This window comes from Nicotiana tabacum, chromosome 8 (genome assembly GCF_000715075.1).
Source record: "Nicotiana tabacum cultivar K326 chromosome 8, ASM71507v2, whole genome shotgun sequence".
NCBI lineage: Eukaryota > Viridiplantae > Streptophyta > Magnoliopsida > Solanales > Solanaceae > Nicotiana > Nicotiana tabacum.
In genome coordinates, this window is record NC_134087.1 from 122,762,509 (window position 1) to 122,782,865 (window position 20,357).

Here is a 20,357-nt window from a genome sequence, read left to right on the forward strand (position 1 = left end):
ATATTGATTGTAGTGGTCAAATAGAACCCCCTAAACAGTCACATGTTGTAGAAAAACTTCCTAGAAACTCCTTAGTAAATGAAGATGATTCTGACATAGAAGATGAAGACTTAGAGGAAGATGACATAGGTAATGTTGCAGATAGTGATAAATCTAGCAGTTCTGATGATGAAGAGCATGAGGCTGATTATGGTAGTGATGTGCATGAAGATTTGAACATAGTTAAAACAGATTTGAAGGCTTATAAAAAGAAAAAAGGAGCACCAAGAAAGAAAGTTGTTGCTGAGTGTTTTCTTGGACCAGTTGGGATAGATCCAGGTTTTGAAGGCATAGATAAAGGGAAGAAAAATATTTCTGGTAAGTTAGTTGGTGATGAACCTTTTTATGACAGTCCAGATGCTGATAGTTTTGTGAGTGATAGTGACAATGAGAGTGGCAGTGAATCAGGGAACATAAGTGGTAACATGAAAGCAAGAAAGGAGAACAAGAGGGTAATATATGATCCAAAATGAGAAAAGGTGGTTTGGAAACTTAACATGGTCCTTGAAAATGTATATAAGTTTAGGGAAGTTGTCACCAGGTATACAATAGAAAGAGGATGTGAGCTCGAGAAGATTACAAATGATAAAAACAGAGTTAGGTAAAATGCAAAACTAGTGGATGCCATTGGTTGTTGTTTGCAAGCAGAGAGCTCAAATCTGTTGATTTCATTATCAAAACTTATAATCCTAGGCATAACTGCAACAAGACCAACACAAATTCAATGTGCAATACCAAGTATCTTGCAAAGTACTATAAAAGTAGGATAATTTCACAGTCGTGCATAAAGGGTTGGGAGATGCAAGATTTGGCAAGGGAGGATTTGGGTTTATATGCTGGAAAAAAATTTTGTTTGAAAGCTAGGAAACAAGTATTGAAAGAAGTGATGAGTGATCATGTGAAGGAGTTTGGCAGGATTTATGATTATAGAGATGTGCTCCTTCAATCAAATCCAGGGAATACATGTGTGGTAAAAGTGACAGATTCTGAAGATGGAAATAAATTATTTCACTCCTTCTACATTTTCTTTGCAGCAATGAAAAGGGGATTTATTGAAGGGTGTAGAAAATGTATTGGGTTAGATGGTTATTTCTTGAAGGGAATATCTAAGGGATAGCTACTTGTTGCTATTGCAAAGGATGGGAACAACCAAATATTTCCAATAGCATGGGCTATAGTTGGGACAGAAAGTAAAGACACATGGTGTTGGTTTTTAAGGATATTGAAGTCTAATTTGGAGATCAATGATGAAGGAGCAGAATTCACAATCATTAGTGATATGGAAAATGTACTATCTTATTTAAACTAAAAAGATATTTGTTTTTAAGCTAACATTATCTTTTTTCAGACTAACAGTGTCTTTTTTGCAGGGTTTATATTCAGCAGTTCAAAAATATCTTCCTGAATGTGAGCATAGAATGTGTGCAAGACATATTCTAGCTAATTGGCAACAGAAATGGAAGGGTATTGAGAGAAAAAATGGGTTTTGGAGCTGTGCAAGATCAACTTATGAAGCTAAACTTAAAGCAAACTTGGACAAGCTAAGTAAGTTAGGTCACAAGATATATAAAGACTTGGTAAACTACAATCCTGAGAAATGGAACAAAGCAATGTTTAGAACTTCTTCCAAGTGTGACAATGTGGATAATAACATGGCTAAAAGCTTCAATGCTTGGGTTTTGGGTCCTAGGCACAAGACAATTATTAGCATGCTTGAAGAAATTAAGATAAAGGTAATGAATAGGTTCACCAAAGTGAGGGCATTTGCAGATACTTGGAATGAAGGTATATCACCAATGGAAATGTGTTGGTTACAAATGTGGAGAAGTGTATGAAGTGCACAATACACTGGAATGGTGATTTTGGGTATGAAGTTAAGGGTGCTACATGTATTAAACACATTGTCAAGTTGACTGAGGGAGTATGTAGTTGCAGAGCTTAGCAACTAAAAGGGATACCTTGTGCACATGGTATGGCTGCAATTCATCACAAGAGACTTAATCCACTTGACTTCATTTCTGAGTTGTACAAGAAGGAGACCTACCTAAAAGCTTATTCTCATTTTATACAACCAGTACCATGCATGGAGATGTGGCCTGAGTCAATAAATGCAAAGGTTGAACCTCCTCTAGTTAGAACAATGCCTGGAAGGCCCACAAAAAAGAAGAAGAAAGGAAGCTGGGAGATAAAAGCAGTGGCAAGCTTACAAAGAAAGGAATATCAATGAGTTGCTCAATTTGAAAGTCCACAGCTCATAATAGAAGAAGATGTCCAAATAAACCTCAAAGCACTTTAGAGGTACTTTTTGTTATTTTCTGTTTTTGTTACATTCTTTTACTTTCTGTTATCTTGCTTCTGTTTGGGACTGCCTCCTATTAGAAACTGAGTCATGGGGACTGCTGGTTTGTACTACTGGTTTTCTGTTTCTACTTCAGTTTGTACAACTAGTTTTCTGTTTCTACTGAATGTTATAATGGGCTGTAGTTGGGACTGCTGAATATTTGGGATTGCTGAGTGTTTGGGACTGCTAAATGTTAGTTTCTACTGAATGTTACAATAATGTTTGGGACTGCTATTAGCTATTATTTGTATTAACTGTTACCTGATAGTTTGACTATTTCTGCCTCCTGTTAGTTGTTAGTTTCTGTTGAATGTTACAATGTTGTTTATGACTATTGTTAGCTATTAGTTTGGGACTGTTATGTATCAGTTAGTTGTTAGCTTAAGTTAGCTGTTAGTTTGGGACTGTTAGTTCTGATTAGGGTTGTTTTGTATCAGTTAATTCAGCTAGTATCAACAATATTACTTGTTAGATTGGTATTAGCTGATTGGAACTATTTCTATTTATGCAAAGGGAGTGGCTCACTCACAAAAATCAACCTCTAAAAAGAGATCAAAGGCTGACTCCCAAGCATCTGCTAGTAAGAAGAATGATAAATCTAAGGGTGGTAAAGGAAGAAGCAGTAGCAACATAGTGCAGAACTCATAAAACTCAGATGTGCAACAATCTCAAGCAAGCAACAGAGATGCTCTTACTGCATTTAAGAGGCCAAGAGTAGTGGGACATAGAGTATTTGTTAGCAAAAGTGGCTATACATGTGTTGAGCTAATTAGCAGTTTGGTTGCTAGTTTTGAGGTTGAAAGTTAAACTATATTGTCTGATATCTATTTTTTTAACTTAATTTTCAGCAAGGGAGGCATGTTAGTAGGGTAATCGACTGTGGAAGGAACAATGGAGCAGTTGAAAGTTCAGTCGTAGTGAACGGTGATCTTGGTTATAAACCAAGTAAAGTCCTGAAATGGAAGGGAAAGCAAGCAATAACAACTAGACAACTTCAACATAGAAGTGCTTTACTACAGCGTTTAAGGACAAAATCACCAAAAGCTAATGAAAAAATTGGAGGTGTTTGAGCTTCAATACTACTCTATTGGGAACTGTTGTATGTCGATACTATGATTGTGTTTTGGATAATATTTTTGTGGTACAAGTTATGATGTAAACTCTTAAAACTTATTTTACTTCAATGCACCTTATGTGATGTAATGTAAAACTAGTTAATTGTAGGCTTTTTGACCTCTAATACAATGTGTTATTTCTCAATACATCGTCAAGCTTCTTTTGTAGGTCTTAGGTTAATATGTATAAGAATGTTCTTCTTTCTCCGTAAAAAGGAAGCTTTCTTACTTCCCTTCTGTTTGGTTCTTTCCAGATAGTTGGTTCCTTTTGGTATTTGCTTTCTGTGGAATGCTATGATACATGCTGGCAAGAAGCTTGTAAACATAATGGAACATGCAACACTGATTTCTTGTACTGTTTTAAATGGAGATCAAACACATAGCAATTACAGTACACTTCCTAGCATTTGAAACAAAAGCAACAACCAAGTTTCAAATTACACAAAACTTTCTAGCATTTGAACAACCAAAAATACACATTGAAACATATACTAATAATAGCAGCATCTTCAAGATTTTCTTCTTCTTCAATTCAGCCTCAAGTTCCATTTTATCCTTTTGTAAGCCAAGAATTATCACCTTTGATTGGCCAAAAAATTTCGGATCATACCATTGGAAAAATCCACAAGCCACACGATCCTTAGCTTGAAAATTTTAACCAAACCATTATAAATAAAAGCAAAATTTAGCCATATTATATCACATAAAATATGATGATTTGAAAGATGATTACCCCATAGTACTTGCATCCAAAAAGCATCTTCCTGGGTTAGCATTTGTCGTTGATGTTCTCAAAGAAGCAGGCTGCCCACAACCACAAAACACATTAAACCTCATAACTCATCTACAATAGGTGTTCTTCTTTCAAATAAATTTGGGTAACAATGAAGGATGGATAAAATGAGAAAGATAAAAAATTAACTCAATAAACAGAGAGAGAATTTCAAATGGATTAAGATGAAGAAAGAGATAAAAAGGGTGAAGAAATGGTGAAGAAATAGTGAAGAAAGGTGAAGAAGTGGAGAAGATGGTGTAATATAAAGAAAAAAGGGATAAAATATAAAAAAAATTAAATAAATGGGCTAATTAACCGTTATTCAAGTTGTTACGTGGGCACCTTTTCATCGTTCACACGCTCTTACACAACTGATTTCACACAATATGCCACATAAGCGACTGGGAGAGTTATTACGAAGGGGGATATAGTTCAGGGGTTTCCGGGGACACTTGTTAGTTTAGGTAGGAAACTGACAAAAATTGTTTAGTTTAGGAGGGTTTGAGGGTATTAAATCGATATAATAATGTGAAGTTCATTAGATCTAATTCACAGTGTATGTAGATAACAACAAGCTTAAATAAGAATAATTATGGAAATCTTTCATCCAATTAATAAAACTAAGCACTTTCCTCATTTAAATTCGTGAACTTTCCAGCAATAAGTCATATGAATTATAAGGGTTCTGGTTCTATTGTCACACACAAATACCACCAAGGATGATCGGCCCGATCCAACATAAAAGTTAAATGTGCACTGCCGAGGGTCGAATGGCCCGAACCATAAATGCATCTATTCTCCCCGCTGGCGAATCATACATGCGACGCGGTAAAAGCATAACCCCGCTCGCGAGTCATACATGCAACACGGAAAACATAATTTTCATCATTTAAAATACAACACTTCTTTAATTCCTTTTTATAAAAATGAACACAATTCACTTGAAGCCTGTAAATCCTTAGATTTCTTCAACTTACTTTCTTTCATACATTAGCATATATAAGCAATTAATAGCGGCCACGAAGCATGATGTGATCCTAGAACTACCCGGACATAACAGGAATAATGGCTACATATAGACCCTCGTCACCTCATGCGTACGTAGCCAACACAATTAATCATATATTAATTAAGTTCACCTATGGGGATATTTCCTCCTACAAGGTTAGAAAAGAGAGTTATCTCGTTTCGAGCCTACTTCCAACTCAAGAATGCGTCCAAACTCTCAAACCGGAGCCACAAAAACCGAAACTATTCAAATAGTGTAAAAGTCCATCATTATAGGTTTACAAATTCATATTCTAGCTATTAAAGCGATTATCCATCCCCAAGGGCAAGGTTCTTAAAATTCAACCCCAACCCACGTGCTCGGATTTCAGAAATTTTCGAAGAAAGTTGTTACCCATAACCTAAGGATCAAGAATATATGATTTTTACTTCATTCCATAATGAATTACGTGGTAAAATCTTGTTTTTATCAAAACCCCTAGGTTTTACTCTAATCCCATGATTTTCACTAATCTTTACATGTTAATTTACCCAAAATCCAAGTATTTAACTCAAATAAGGTAGGGATAACTTACCTTTAAGAGCTTGGTGAAAATCTTCTCTCAAGAGCTCCAAAATCACCCAACTTTTGAGTGGAAATGAGCCAAAAATGGCTAACACCTGCAATAAATGAAGGTCACTGCCTTCAGTGATTTCCGCATCTGCGGTCCTGGGTGTCACGACTCGAATTTCCCACCGTCAGGACTGTGATGGCGCCTAACATTGAACCCGCTAGGCAAGCTAACGTTACTGATTATTTTACCCTTTTACTTTATCTTTTAGCAATTTACAAGTTAACATAACATAAACACCGGCATAAAATGCGGAAGAACGGAATTTAATAATTTAACTGAATACTAATACGAAATTCATAATACAACTCCACCCAGAACTGGTGTCATAATATCAAGGACTATCTACGAATACTACAAACAGTGGTCAGAATAAGAAAATACAAATTTGTCTCAGAAATAGATAAAACAAAAGGAAATATGATAGGAGGGGACGTCAAGGCCTGCAGGACTACCTCGGGTCTCCACTGGACTGAAGGCAACAACCTCAAACTACGGTCCGTAGGGTCCAGTACCGAGATCTGCACAAAAGAGTGCAGAGTGTAATATTAGTACAACTGACCCCATGTACTGGTAAGTGTCGAGCCTAACCTGGGCAAAGTAGTGACGAGGCTAGGACATGACGACCATATAAACTTGTGCAATTAAATCATATACGAGAAGCAATAATAGCAAGAATTAAACAGAATAAGACGGGGGTAAAGGAGAAACATGATGAGGGGGATATCAGGTTATGACAATAATAAAGTAAAACGACAAAGTAAATATCAAACTTGAAGCAATGGGTACCCTTCTGGGTCAATTTGGTCATCGAGGCTGCAATAGATGAAAACCCCTCCACAAACCGACGGTAATAGCCCGCCAAACCCAAGAAACTCCGGATCTCTGTAGCTGATGTGGGTCTAGGCTAGTCCTTGACTGCTACAATCTTCTTAGGATTCACCTAAATACCTTGTGCTGATACGATGTGACCCAAGAATGTTATTGAACTCAACCAAAACTCACATTTTGAAAACCTAGCATACAACTGACTATCTCTCATAGTCTGAAAAATGACTCGAAGATGCTGCTCGTGCTCCTCCGGCTGCGGGAATAGATCAAAATATCATTATTGAAGACAATCACGAAGGAATCCAAATAAGGATTGAACACTCGGTTCATCAAATCCATGAAAGCTGCTAGGGCATTTGTCAACCTGAATGGGATCACTAAGAACTCATAATGCCCATACCGAGTGCGGAAAGCTATCTTAGGGACATCGGATGCCCTAATCCTCAACTGATGGTAGCCAGACCTCAAATCAATCTTTGAAAATACCTGGGCACCCTGAAGTTGATCGAACAAATCATCAATCCTCGGCAATGGATACTTGTTCTTGATGGTGACTTCGTTCAACTGCCAATAATCTATGCACATCCTTATCGACCCATCCTTCTTCTTAACAAACAACACTGGCGCACTCCAAGGCGAGACACTAGGTCTATTAAAGCCTTTATCCAGCAAGTCCTGCAACTGTTCTTTCAATTCTTTCAACTCTGGCAGGGCCATACGATATGGCGGAATAGAAATGGGCTGAGTGCCCGGAGCCAAATCAATACAAAAGTCAATATCCCTGTCGGGTGGCATACCCTGCAGGTCTGCAGGAAATACCTTTGGAAACTCACCAACAACGGGCACATAATCTATAGAAGGAACCTCAGCACTAAAATTACGAACATACGCCAAATAGGCCAAACATCCCTTATCAACCATACGTCGAGCCTTCATATATGAGATAACCCTGCTGGTAGAATGACGAGGAGTCCATCTCCACTCTAAGTGAGGCAACCCCAGCAATGCTAAGGTCACGATCTTGGCATGATAGTCCAATATAGCATGATAAGGGGATAACCAATCCATCCCCAAAAATGACATCAAAGTCAACCATATCGAGAAGTAGGAGATCTACACGGGTCTCAAGACCCCCAATAACAACCACGCAAGCACGATAAACACGATCTACCACAATAGAATTACCCACCGATGTAGATATATAAATAGGAGCACTCAAAGAATCATGAGGCACAACCAAATATGAAGCAAAATAAGAAGACACATAGGAGTATGTAGACCCTGGATCAAATAGTACTGAAGCATCTCTGCTGCAAATTGAAACCGTACCTATGATAACGGCATTGGATGCCTCAGCCTCAGGCCTGGCTGGGAAAGCATAACATCGGGGCTAGGCCCCACCACCTTGAACTACATCCCTAGGATGGCCTCCTACTGTTTAACCTCCACCTATAGTTGCCTGACCTCAATCGCTAACGGTCTGACCTCCACCTCTGACACCTCGACCCCTACCTCTAGCTAGCTGAGCAGGCGGTGGAACACCCAGTGCCGGAACCATGGTACAAGAACCCTGATGCTAAGAACTGCTCGATGCTCGAGGGAAAAATCTAGCAATGTGCCACGGATAACCACATGTATAACAAGACATCGGTTGTTGAGACTGCTGACCTTGAAACTAACCTTGACGGCCTAAGTAACCACCCTAAAAACTCTGGAGCGGCGGTGCACTGATAGGAGCTGGTGGTGCACTATAGAGCAACTAATCAGAATACTGCATATGAGAACCATGTCGGGTTCCATTTTAGTGCGGAATAGAAATGGGCTGAGTGCCCGGAGCCAAATCAATACAAAAGTCAATATCCCTGTCGGGTGGCGTACCCTGCAGGTCTGCAGGAAATACCTTTGGAAACTCACCAACAACGGGCACATAATCTATAGAAGGAACCTCAGCACTAAAATCACAAACATACGCCAAATAGGCCAAACATCCCTTATCAACCATACGTCGAGCCTTCATATATGAGATAACCCTGCTGGTAGAATGACGAGGAGTCCATCTCCACTCCAAGTGAGGCAACCCCAGCAATGCTAAGGTCACGATCTTGGCATGATAGTCCAATATAGCATGATAAGGGGATAACCAATCCATCCCCAAAAATGACATCAAAGTCAACCATATCGAGAAGTAGGAGATCTACACGGGTCTCAAGACCCCCAATAACAACCATGCAAGCACGATAAACACGATCTACCACAATAGAATCACCCACCGATGTAGATATATAAATAGGAGCACTTAAAGAATCATGAGGCACAACCAAATATGAAGCAAAATAAGAAGACATATAGGAGTATGTAGACCCTGGATCAAATAGTACTGAAACATCTCTGCTGCAAATTGAAACCGTACCTATGATAACGGCATTGGATGCCTCAGCCTCAGGCCTGGATGGGAAAGCATAACATCGGGGCTAGGCCCCACCACCTTGAACTACATCCCTAGGATGGCCTCCTACTGTTTAACCTCCACCTATAGTTGCCTGACCTCAATCGCTAACGGTCTGACCTCCACCTCTGACACCTCAACCCCTACCTCTAGCTAGCTGAGCAGGCGGTGGAACACCCGGTGCCGGAACCATGGTACAAGAACCCTGATGCTAAGAACTGCTCGATGCTCGAGGGAAAAATCTAGCAATGTGCCACGGATAACCACATGTATAACAAGACATCGGCTGTTGAGACTGCTGACCTTGAAACTGACCCTGACGGCCTAAGTAACCACCCTAAAAACTCTGGAGCGGTGGTGCACTGATAGGAGCTGGTGGTGCACTATAGAGCAACTAATCAGAATACTGCATATGAGAACCATGTCGGGTTCCATTTTAGTGCGGAATAGAAATGGGCTGAGTGCCCGGAGCCAAATCAATACAAAAGTCAATATCCCTATCGGGTGGCATACCCTTCAGGTCTGCAGGAAATACCTTTGGAAACTCACCAACAACGGGCACATAATCTATAGAAGGAACCTCAGCACTAAAATCACAAACATACGCCAAATAGGCCAAACATCCCTTATCAACCATACGTCGAGCCTTCATATATGAGATAACCCTGCTGGTAGAATGACGAGGAGTCCATCTCCACTCCAAGTGAGGCAACCCCAGCAATGCTAAGGTCACGATCTTGGCATGATAGTCCAATATAGCATGATAAGGGGATAACCAATCCATCCCCAAAAATGACATCAAAGTCAACCATATCGAGAAGTAGGAGATCTACACGGGTCTCAAGACCCCCAATAACAACCACGCAAGCACGATAAACACGATCTACCACAATAGAATCACCCACCTATGTAGATATATAAATAGGAGCACTCAAAGAATCATGAGGCACAACCAAATATGAAGCAAAATAAGAAGACACATAGGAGTATGTAGACCCTGGATCAAATATTACTGAAGCATCTCTGCTGCAAATTGAAACCGTACCTATGATAACGGCATTGGATGCCTCAGCCTCAGGCCTGGCTGGGAAAGCATAACATTGGGGCTAGGCCCCACCACCTTGAACTACATCCCTAGGATGGCCTCCTACTGTTTAACCTCCACCTATAGTTGCCTGACCTCAATCGCTAACGGTCTGACCTCCACCTCTGACACCTCGACCCCTACCTCTAGCTAGCTGAGTAGGCGGTGGAACACCCGGTGCCGGAACCATGGTACAAGAACCCTGATGCTAAGAACTACTCGATGCTCGAGGGAAAAATCTAGCAATGTGCCACGGATAACCACATGTATAACAAGACCTCGGCTGTTGAGACTGCTGACCTTGAAACTGACCCTGACGGCCTAAGTAACCACCCTAAAAACTCTGGAGCGGCGGTGCACTGATAGGAGCTGGTGGTGCACTATAGAGCAACTAATCAGAATACTGCATATGAGAACCATGACCACTTGGAGCATCGTGAGAAGCCTAGAGTGCTTAATGAAACATCCTGGGAGGATGGACCCTACAAAAACTCTAGAGTGGTGGTGCATTGATAGGAGTTGGTGGTGCACTGTAGAGCAACTAATCAGAATACTGCATATGAGAACCACGTCCACCTGGAGCACCGTAAGAAGCCTGGAGTGCTGAATGAAATGGCCTGGGAGGATGGACCCTACCAAAATAATCCTTGCCTCCAGATAAGGCACCACTAAACCTGACAGAATGACGGGGCCTCTTGTCAGAACCCTGACCACTCCCCTATAATAGAACCATCTCAACTCGCCTGGCCACATTGGCTGTATCCTAGAAAGAAATCTCGCTCCCTATCTCCTTAGCCATCTACAATCTGATAGGCTGAGCTAGTCCCTCAATAAATCTCCTCACCCTCTCTTTCTCGGTGGGAAGTATAATAAGAGCATGATGGGCCAAGGCAATAAATCTGGTCTCATACTGAGTGACGATCATAGAACCCTATCGGAGACGCTCAACTGCCTCTGATAGTCCTCCCTCTGAGTGATAGGAAGAAACTTCTCCAAAACTAACTGAGAGAACTGGTCCCAAGTCAAAGCAGGTGACCTAACTGGTCTATCCAAACAATAATACCTCCACCAAGTCTTGGCGGAATCTGACAGATGAAAAGCAGTAAAATCGACCCCATTGGTCTCCACTATCCCCATGTTCTGTAGAACCTCCTGACAGCTGTCCAAATAGTCCTGGGGATCCTCTGAAGATGTACCACCATAGGTAGTAGTGAAAAGCTTGGTGAACTAGTCCAACCTCCACAAAGCATCAGCATACATAGTTGCTCCATCACCGGTTTGAGCTACAACACCCGGCTGAACTACCCTAACTGGCTGAGCTGCTGGAGTCTGAAACAGAGGAGCCATCTACTCCGGGGTGCGAGTAGCGAGAGTCTATGCTCCTCCCCTAGACTGAGAGATGGCTGGTGCTACAGGAAGTAATCTTGCTTGGGCGACACTCTCCATAAGGTCCACTAGACGGACCAGAGCATCCTGGAGTACTGGGGTACCAATGAACCCATTTGGGACTTGAGCAGGCCCTGCTAGAATGGTCTGGGCTGGAGCCTCGTCCTCAAACTCTACCTGAGGCTTCACCGCTGGTGCTGCTGCTCTAGGCTGAGCTCTGCCCCTACCTCGGCCTCTGCCCCTTGTAGGAGCTGTCACTGGGGGCTCGGGCTACTGATTAGCGGATGAAGAAGCACGTGTTCTCGCCATCTACGAAAGAACAAAGTAGAAGTTCAATTAGCATTGAGAAATCAAATCGCACGACAGAGATGAATAGAAGGAAAATTGTTCCTAACTCTGTAGCCTCTGGGAGATAAACACACATGTCTCTGTACCGATCTCTCAAACTATACTAAGCTTGTCCGTGAATTGTGAGACCTAAGCAACCTAGAGCTCTGATACCAACTTGTCATGACCCGAATTTCTCACCATCGGGACCGTGATGGCACCCAACATTGAACCCGCTAGGCAAGCCAATGTTACTGATTATTGTAGACGCCCCCTTTTTCTATATGTGGGTCGAAATCAGGTATACGACATTGGGAGGACAATTCTATTCCCTTTCGAGAATTGGGTTTCAGAAGTTGAAGAGTCGCCACCTAATGATTATAGTGCATTAGGACACTTTTAAGAAAGGTTTGAGTTGGAAAACCAGAGTTCCGGTAAGGGCTAGAAATTATCTCGAGGGGAAGGTGTTAGGCATCCATCAAGATCCACTAGTGTGGTCCCGGCCATGTTACAATTGTGATTTTACAAGAAAACAATCAAGGCTCAAATAAGGACTCGCATATAACATTGCAATTACGTTGAAAACTTTTGGAGGCAAGTAGAGAGGGCGGAAATTTATGAAAAAAGATTTGAATAGTCTTACAAGAAGAGATGAAAGTAAATAAAGGGAAGGGGGTCCTAGGTTTATGATTAATATGGATCACTTCAATGCAATATCCAGCAATCACTCCTCAAAAGAAGGGTCGCACGAGATATTAGCGCACGGGTCATCATATCCATATTCTACCCTTACTACCCCGTTAAGGTATTAAAGTGCGGAATGGTATCGTTACTTATTGCATGCTATTACCCGCCCCAATCCTATCAGTCTCGGAGGCATTGAGACTACTAATCCTACAGGGTAAGGAGTAGGTTGAACCCTCAGGTTAAAAGGATAAAATGCTAAGCGACATACGTAATAAATAGGACCGCACATAAGGGAGCATACAAAGACAAATAAAGGCTCACAGATCCCTCCACAAGTGAACATGTAATCAGCACGTCTCAAACGCATTTAAGGTCTCAAATAGGGGAGTTTTCAGAAAACAGGAATAGATAACAACAGTTTAGTTTAGCGACAAATAAAAAAAATCGTTAAAGCATGGTTTTTGAAAATCAAGTAGTGACAGTAGCTTAACGAGGTGTTGGACAAGTATTCAAAATAGCACAATTCTAGGCAGAGAATGGTAACCCAGTAGTTTGAAAACATAATAGAACAAGAATCAGAAAATCAGTGAGAGTAAATAGATGCACAATTTCAAGATTTTGTTTCCAGATAGAGCGGGAGTTTTTTTTAAAAAAAAAAACAGAGTGAACTTCAGCAAGAATGGGAGCAGCAGAGTTCAAAATTATAAGAGCCTGATTGGTCTTAAACTGGTAAAACATGATTAATCGATTCTTATTAGGCCTAAAGTTTGTCTAGGCGTCATATGCGTTGCCTAATTATCTTAAAGGGTGAACATGCATATCAATTTTTAGTTGTAAGAGGGATAAACAAACAGTTAACCATACTTGTATTATTAGATTAAGCATGCTAATGAGGCGTTTAACAATTGCAACTAAGACAAGTATAAAACCCTAAACAACAGGATGTCTAATGCACATAGGAGTTCCTAAAACATGATTTCTAAATGCTAATGATTATGAGAATGCAACAATAGCCATTATAACAGTTGTTTGCCTATTATTAATTGATCATAGTTACGAAATGAATATAACAACAGGCCGAAAGTAAAGAACCTTGAACAGGATTTCTAATATGTGAGATGCATGTCCAATACAGGTTATTTATTGCGCAGATAAATAAATAGAGTCCTATAAGCATGTTTTCTACCCATTACTTAAACTAAGCATGCATAACCCCCCCTCCCCCCATATTCACTATTCAACCCCAATCATTCGTTTATAAATTATTACAAACCAATGACAGCCGAATTACAGTAATAAAGAATAAAATAAGAAGTTATTCTATAGGGAGCCTTCAATTAGGCCCATTCTTCCAACCTCACTCCTTTCAAGTTTCACAGCCTTGACATGGTCAGGGTGCGACAAAGCTCCCTAGGGCCCCCATTGGGTCCCTGGACAATACCAGCACCCAAACACTTACCAGAATGTTGGACATGTGCAGTGTGGAAATACCATCCTTGTGTGTCAAAGTTCAGTGAGTACTCAGGGGTACTCAAAGCAATACTCACACAAAGGGGGTAGGACCTAATTTCTAGGAGTAGTGTGAAGTGCAGGAAGGAGAGGAAAATTCGTAGTTTAAAGAGTTTTTCAAAAAATTGGAGAGTTGCACACAAGGATAATGGGCAAAGGGGACAAATAGATCACATAATATCACCAAGAGATGCAGAGACTTGTGCAAATTCAGTAGCGTGAGTACACAAAATCAAAGAGTTTTAAAGGACCTAGAAATGGTCGAATTTAGGCATAATAGTAAGTAGTAACAGAATATAGTCATAACAGGCAAGATTAGGAGCAAACAATGGTCATGAGCATGCAAGTATCAACAGGTAATCAAGGGGTCAATTACATGTTGCACAGCAGAAGCATAGATAGAAAACAATTAGGAATATAACACACTAAAGTAGTAATAACCACATTGGTTTGGAACTTTGAAACTAATCAGGACATACCAGTAATAAGAGAGCACAGCAGAATGCAAGATCCAAATATGAGCACAATGTTAGCCTTGGCTTTCCAGCCGGCTAATAATAGTCAGGAGTAGGGAACAACAACAGAGCAAGAGAGAGAAGTAGCACAAGAGAGAGAGAGAGAGCAATGTGTATTGTTGTGTGAGTTTGTGATATGCAATGTGTTAGTGAGTCTCATGCCAAAGAGAATGGGGGTACTTATAGTACTGAAGACGAGTAAACAAACAAGGTAGAAATCCATATTTAAGGAACTGGGTATCAATCATAATCAAATCAGTATAAGGACTCCCCTTTAATTAAGGAATCAAAGTCAAACGGTAATAAGCAATTGTTTAAAAGGAAAGAAATCATAAAGCATAGTATGATCACATAAGCAAACAGAATAGCATAAGGTATACAATAAAGACTAGGTACATGATACTTAATTAGGAAAATATGTCGGACAAATCAATCAACATATTTGTGCACACATATAGGGCCGAATACTACCTTAATTCTGGAAAATAGTCTCAAAAATAATGAACGAGATTGAAAACCTAGGAGATCAGTATTAATTGAGGAAGGTATCCCATAAATTAAGGAAGCAATTTGAAATCAGTACCAAACTATAAGGAAAATACGCAAAATCACAGTTTTTAAGGCAAGTATCACAGTCTTAAAGGGAGCTTGTAAGAATCAGTATAAAATCACCACGTAGACAATCAGAGAAATCTTAAGCAAAGAACACATAAGGGTAGGGGAATGAAACACTAGCGGCAAAATTAAAGCAAAGAGCACGGAACTCAGAGAAGAATCCAGAAGAACACACAAACAAGCAAACACGACAATAATACAAATATAAACCCTAAAGCTAGGGTTTCATCAGACTTAAGCAAAATGTTTAGAAATAGTGCTTAGAATCATGACTTAGTACTCAAAATCGGAAGATAAAGTATTTTCGAAAAGGGGTTAAGAAACCCTAATTTCCAAAGGGAACAAAACGTTTAAAACTTGAATAATCGTAAAGATCAAGTAGAGAATAGTTCAAAACATAAAGGTATGAGTTGAAAATCGTTAAAAGAATACAGAGATTTAAGAGGTTTGGGTCGAGATTAAGGTTTCATAAGAAACCAGAGGGAGAAGTGAGAGAAACCTGGCTTTGAAACTTAGGAACAATGGTGTTTACAACACCATCGAACAAAAACACATCGGAGAAAGGCTGGAAACAAACCCAGGCAAGGCTTCAGTGACCGTCTTGCATGGTGAAGACCCACGGAGTCTCATGAATGAAAGGAACCGATGAGGTATGGCTTCAAGGCGGCTAGTGGTTGAAAGAGGCGAGGCTAGAGGTGGCCGGAGAGATGGTGAAGGCCATCGAAGAATAAGAACCAGAAGGTTCTAGAGAAAAAGAGGAGAGGAAGAGATGGATAGATAGAGAGACCAGTTTCGAAAAATGAGAGGTCAGGGGGGGTAGGTGAGAGTTTAATTAAGGAAAAGGGATCTGGGCCGTTGATCTTATTTGATCAACGGCTCAGATTAGTTTGGAGTTGGGCTGGGTTAGTTTAGAGTTGGGTTGGGGCGAATTTGGTTGGGTCTTGGGTTAAATTAAATCTGATGGGGGTGGGGTTAAATTGGGGCTAAAATTGAAATAGTAATTGGCTATGTGTTAAATAGCCAATTTCCCCCTTTTATTTTATATAAAATAGTTAAAATAATTTTAAAAACAAATTAAAAGCACTGAACTAATTAATAATATATAAATATTAATATAAAAATACTGAAAATGATTTTATAATTATAAAATATTGTTAATCGTAAAATAGGTTATAATTGCAATTATATGCAATTTAGCCTTAAAAATACCCAATAAATTTGTAAAAATATGCAAAAATCACCTTAATTATATTTTGGTGTAAATATGAGAATGGAAATAAATTATTCACAAGAAGAAAATGATAATTTTGAGAGCAATTACTGGATTTTGTACTGCTGAAATAGACAATAAACTAATTTTAAAATCTTAAAAATTAGGAAAAAATACCAAAACTCTTGGGCATGCTCATTTTTGCATACACATGCCATTTTGAAAGTATTTGAGTATATAAAAAATACCTAGGGAAAAATTGGGTATCAACAACTGCCCCTCTTTACCCGAGAAGGATGAAAGAGTTGTCGGGTAAAGATATGATGGCCAATTTTGACCGAAAGAAACGATTTGAAAAGTTTTGACTGAGCTCTGGTTCCTGAGATGCCTACATATCCCTGGTCTTACAGGAATCACGCCATGTGTAGTTCAAGATCCATTGACGGGATATGCCGATGGAGATTTTGAAAAGAACGGACACGGTGTTTGATTGAGAAAAGTGGTTGAAGTCTGATAGGCTGCGGGAACTGGAGCGGGATCGCTCCCGCTGAGATGGCCGTTGCTAGTCGGTTTACCTGCAAATGAGCAATACGAACATATATTGTGCATAAATTTAAACGTGATGCAAATTCCCATTGGACCATGAATGTTGTCTTTGGACGATTAGGATGACATCCTTGGACCATGACGTCCCGGGCTATGAAGAGCGTAAATAAAATTCACAGGCCATGAAATGATGTTCTCGGGCCATGTAGATGATGCCTCCGAACTATGATGCCTTTGAATAATGATATGCAAAAGATAAAATGGGGTCCTCAGGCCATGGCATGGCGTTCTCGGGCTATGCAAATGGTGCCTCCGAACAATGACGCCTTTGGACAATTTGGCGATCTTTTAGCCCATGAAATGCAGAAGGTGGCGATCTTTCAGCCCATGAAATGTAGGATTTGGCGATATTTGAGCCGATGCAAGACGTAAATAAAAGGTGGCGATATTTCAGCCAAGCGAGGGAGATAAGGTGGCGATCTTTTAGCCGATGCAAGAAAATAAAGTGGCGATATTTCAGCCATGCAGGATGGAGACAGATCTTAGTCTCGGAAGGCATAAAGGTAGCCTTATGCAATGCAGGAAATGCAGATGGAGGTAGAGCTTAACTTCGGAAGGCAGAAAGGTATCCTTATGCAAAATGCAGATGGAGACAGAGCTTAGTCTCGAAAGGCAGAAAAGTAGCCTTATGCAGATGATGATGGAGGTAGAGCTTAACCTCGGAGGTCAGAAAAGTAGCCTTATGCAAAATGCAGATGGAGACAGGGGTTAGTTTCGAAAGGAAGATAAGGTAGCCTTATGCAATGCAAGGAAATGCAAGATGGAGACAATGCTTAGTCTTGGAAGGTAGAAAGGTAGCCTTATGCAAATGATGAGAAATGCAGGATGGAGACAATGCTTAGTCTCGGAAGGCAGAAAGGTAGCCTTATGCAATGCAAAGATATGCAGGATGGAGACAATGCTTAGTCTCGGAAGGCAGAAAGGTAGCCTTATGCAATGCAAAGACATGCAGATGGAGGTAGAGCTTAACCTCGGAAGGCAGAAAAGTAGCCTTATGCAGTGCAAGATTGTAAAAGGACGATTAGTAGTAAGATCTCTTAGCTGATAGCCGATTATGACAATATGACTGCTGGGGAGATTGTGTACGGATAGCAATCGCGGGCACATGATGGTTCTGAGAAGTTGCATTCTTGGGAAAGTGTGAGTGCATAAATATATCTAATGATATTGCGAATTGAGTGCCTGCATCCAAAGAAAAATTGTGAGTTCTGTAAGGGGAAAAGGTTAGTTTGTCTTCCCCGGGCTCTTGACGTTGTGTGTCATTGGGGTAGCGTCGCTAAACAACAACAATCCGGATAATAGTTATGCATGATTTAGTAAATATAACGTAAGTATATAATCGAAAATAGTTTTCTTTAGATGAACCAACGACTGCGACGTGGTTCAAGACATTGCAACCTCTTTCGCTTCGGAAATTTGAGGGTCCTCCTCAAAATTCTTCCCCAGTTTGCTGAGCGGACATTTTTGACGGCTGTGCTGAATGACTAAAAAAATCGTCTTCGGAATTTTGAGGGTCCTCCTCAAAATTCTGCCCCAGTTTACTAGGCTGGCGCTTCTGGTGATGCATGGACTAAAATCAACTTCGGAATTTTGAGGATCCTCCTCAAATTCTGCCCCAGTTCCAATAGCGGGGGGGAATGGAATTTTTATTAAATTGTGACCGAACCCATAGGGCTGCCTACGTATCCCCTCTTAAATGGGAATCAGGTCAGGCGTAGTCCAAATTACATCATAAAGGGAATCATAAGTGGTTACACATAGTATCGTTTCACTGCATCTGAATTGATTGGCTTCGACCAGACTTCTCCGTCCATTTCTGCAAGAATAAGGGCTCCTCCAGTTAGAACCTGGTGAACCATGTACGGACCCTGCCAATTGGGAGAGAACTTCCCCTTGGCTTCATCTTGATGTGGGAATATTTTCTTCAACACCAGCTGCCCCGGTGTAAACTTCCTTGGCTTAACTCTTTTGTTGAAGGCTCTGGACATTCTGTTCTGATACAACTGACCGTGGCAAACTGCATTCATCCTTTTCCCATCTATAAGGGCTAACTGCTCGTAGCGACCTTTTACCCATTCTGCATCATCCAACTCTACTTCTTGTATGATCCTTAAGGAGGGAATTTCTACCTCGGCGGGGATGACCGCCTCTGTACCATAAACCAGCATGTAGGGAGTTGCTCCGGTCGATGTGTGAACTGTGGTGTGGTATCCCAATAAGGCGAATAATAACTTCTCATGCCATTGTTTGTGCCTTTCGACCATCTTCCTTAGTATCTTCTTGATATTCTTCTTGGCTGCCTCCACAGCTCCATTCATCTAAGGCCTGTAGATTGTAGAGTTCTTGTGTTTGATCTTGAATGTTTAACACATTGCTTTTGTCAAGTCGATGTTGAGATTGGAACCATTATCGGTGATGATTGATTCCGGAATTCCGAACCGACAAACAATGCGGTCGCGGACGAAATCCGCCACAACCTTCTTAGTGACCGCCTTGTATGATGCTGCTTCGACCCATTTGGTAAAATAATTGATTGCCACTAAGATGAACCTGTGCCCATTTGATATGGCAGGCTCGATAGGTCCGATAACATCCATTCCCCAAGCGGTGAATGGTCATGGTGAGCTTGTTGCAGTAAGCTAGTTTGGAAGCACCTTTATCATATCTGCATGTATCTGACAGCGATGGCATTTGCAAACATACTGGATACAATCTGTTTCCATAGTCATCCAAAAATACCCTGCTCGGAGTATCTTCTTTGCTAAGACAAAACCATTAATGTGCAGCCCGCAGGTCCCTGCATACACTTTGTCTAATAGCTTGGATGCTTCTTTTGCTTTGACACACCTTAGTAAACCCAAATCGGGAGTCCTCCTGTACAGGATTCCTCCACTGTGAAAGAAGTTGCTGGATAACCTACGAAGTGTGCGCTTCTGAGTAGCGTTGGCAAGTTCTGGATATTCCCCTGTTGTCAAGTACTCCTTGATATCATGGAACCATGGTTTTCCATCCGCTTCTTCCTCAATGTGGGCACAATAAGCTGACTGATCATGAATCTTTACTGGGATAGGATCAATGAAATTTGTATCTGGATGGCGGATCATGGATGATAAAGTAGCTAATGCATCAGCAAACTCATTCTGGACTCTGGGGACGTGCTGAAATTCTGTCTTTGTGAACCTTTTCCTCAACTCCTGTATGTGATGCAAGTAGGGAAGTATCTTAGAGTTCTTGGTTGGCCACTCTTCTCGA

The 20,357-nt window shown here is 40.7% G+C and overlaps 1 protein-coding gene across 1 annotated transcript; it reads left to right on the forward strand.

Moving 5' to 3' along the window:
* Positions 1-536: 536 nt before the first annotated feature.
* LOC142163284 (uncharacterized) lies at positions 537-1,874 on the forward strand. Its single transcript, XM_075220555.1, has 4 exons — positions 537-640; positions 733-1,116; positions 1,258-1,327; positions 1,410-1,874. Exons 1-4 carry the CDS (start codon positions 537-539, stop codon positions 1,872-1,874), a joined length of 1,023 nt encoding a protein of 340 aa, XP_075076656.1.
* The last annotated feature ends 18,483 nt before the right edge of the window (positions 1,875-20,357 follow it).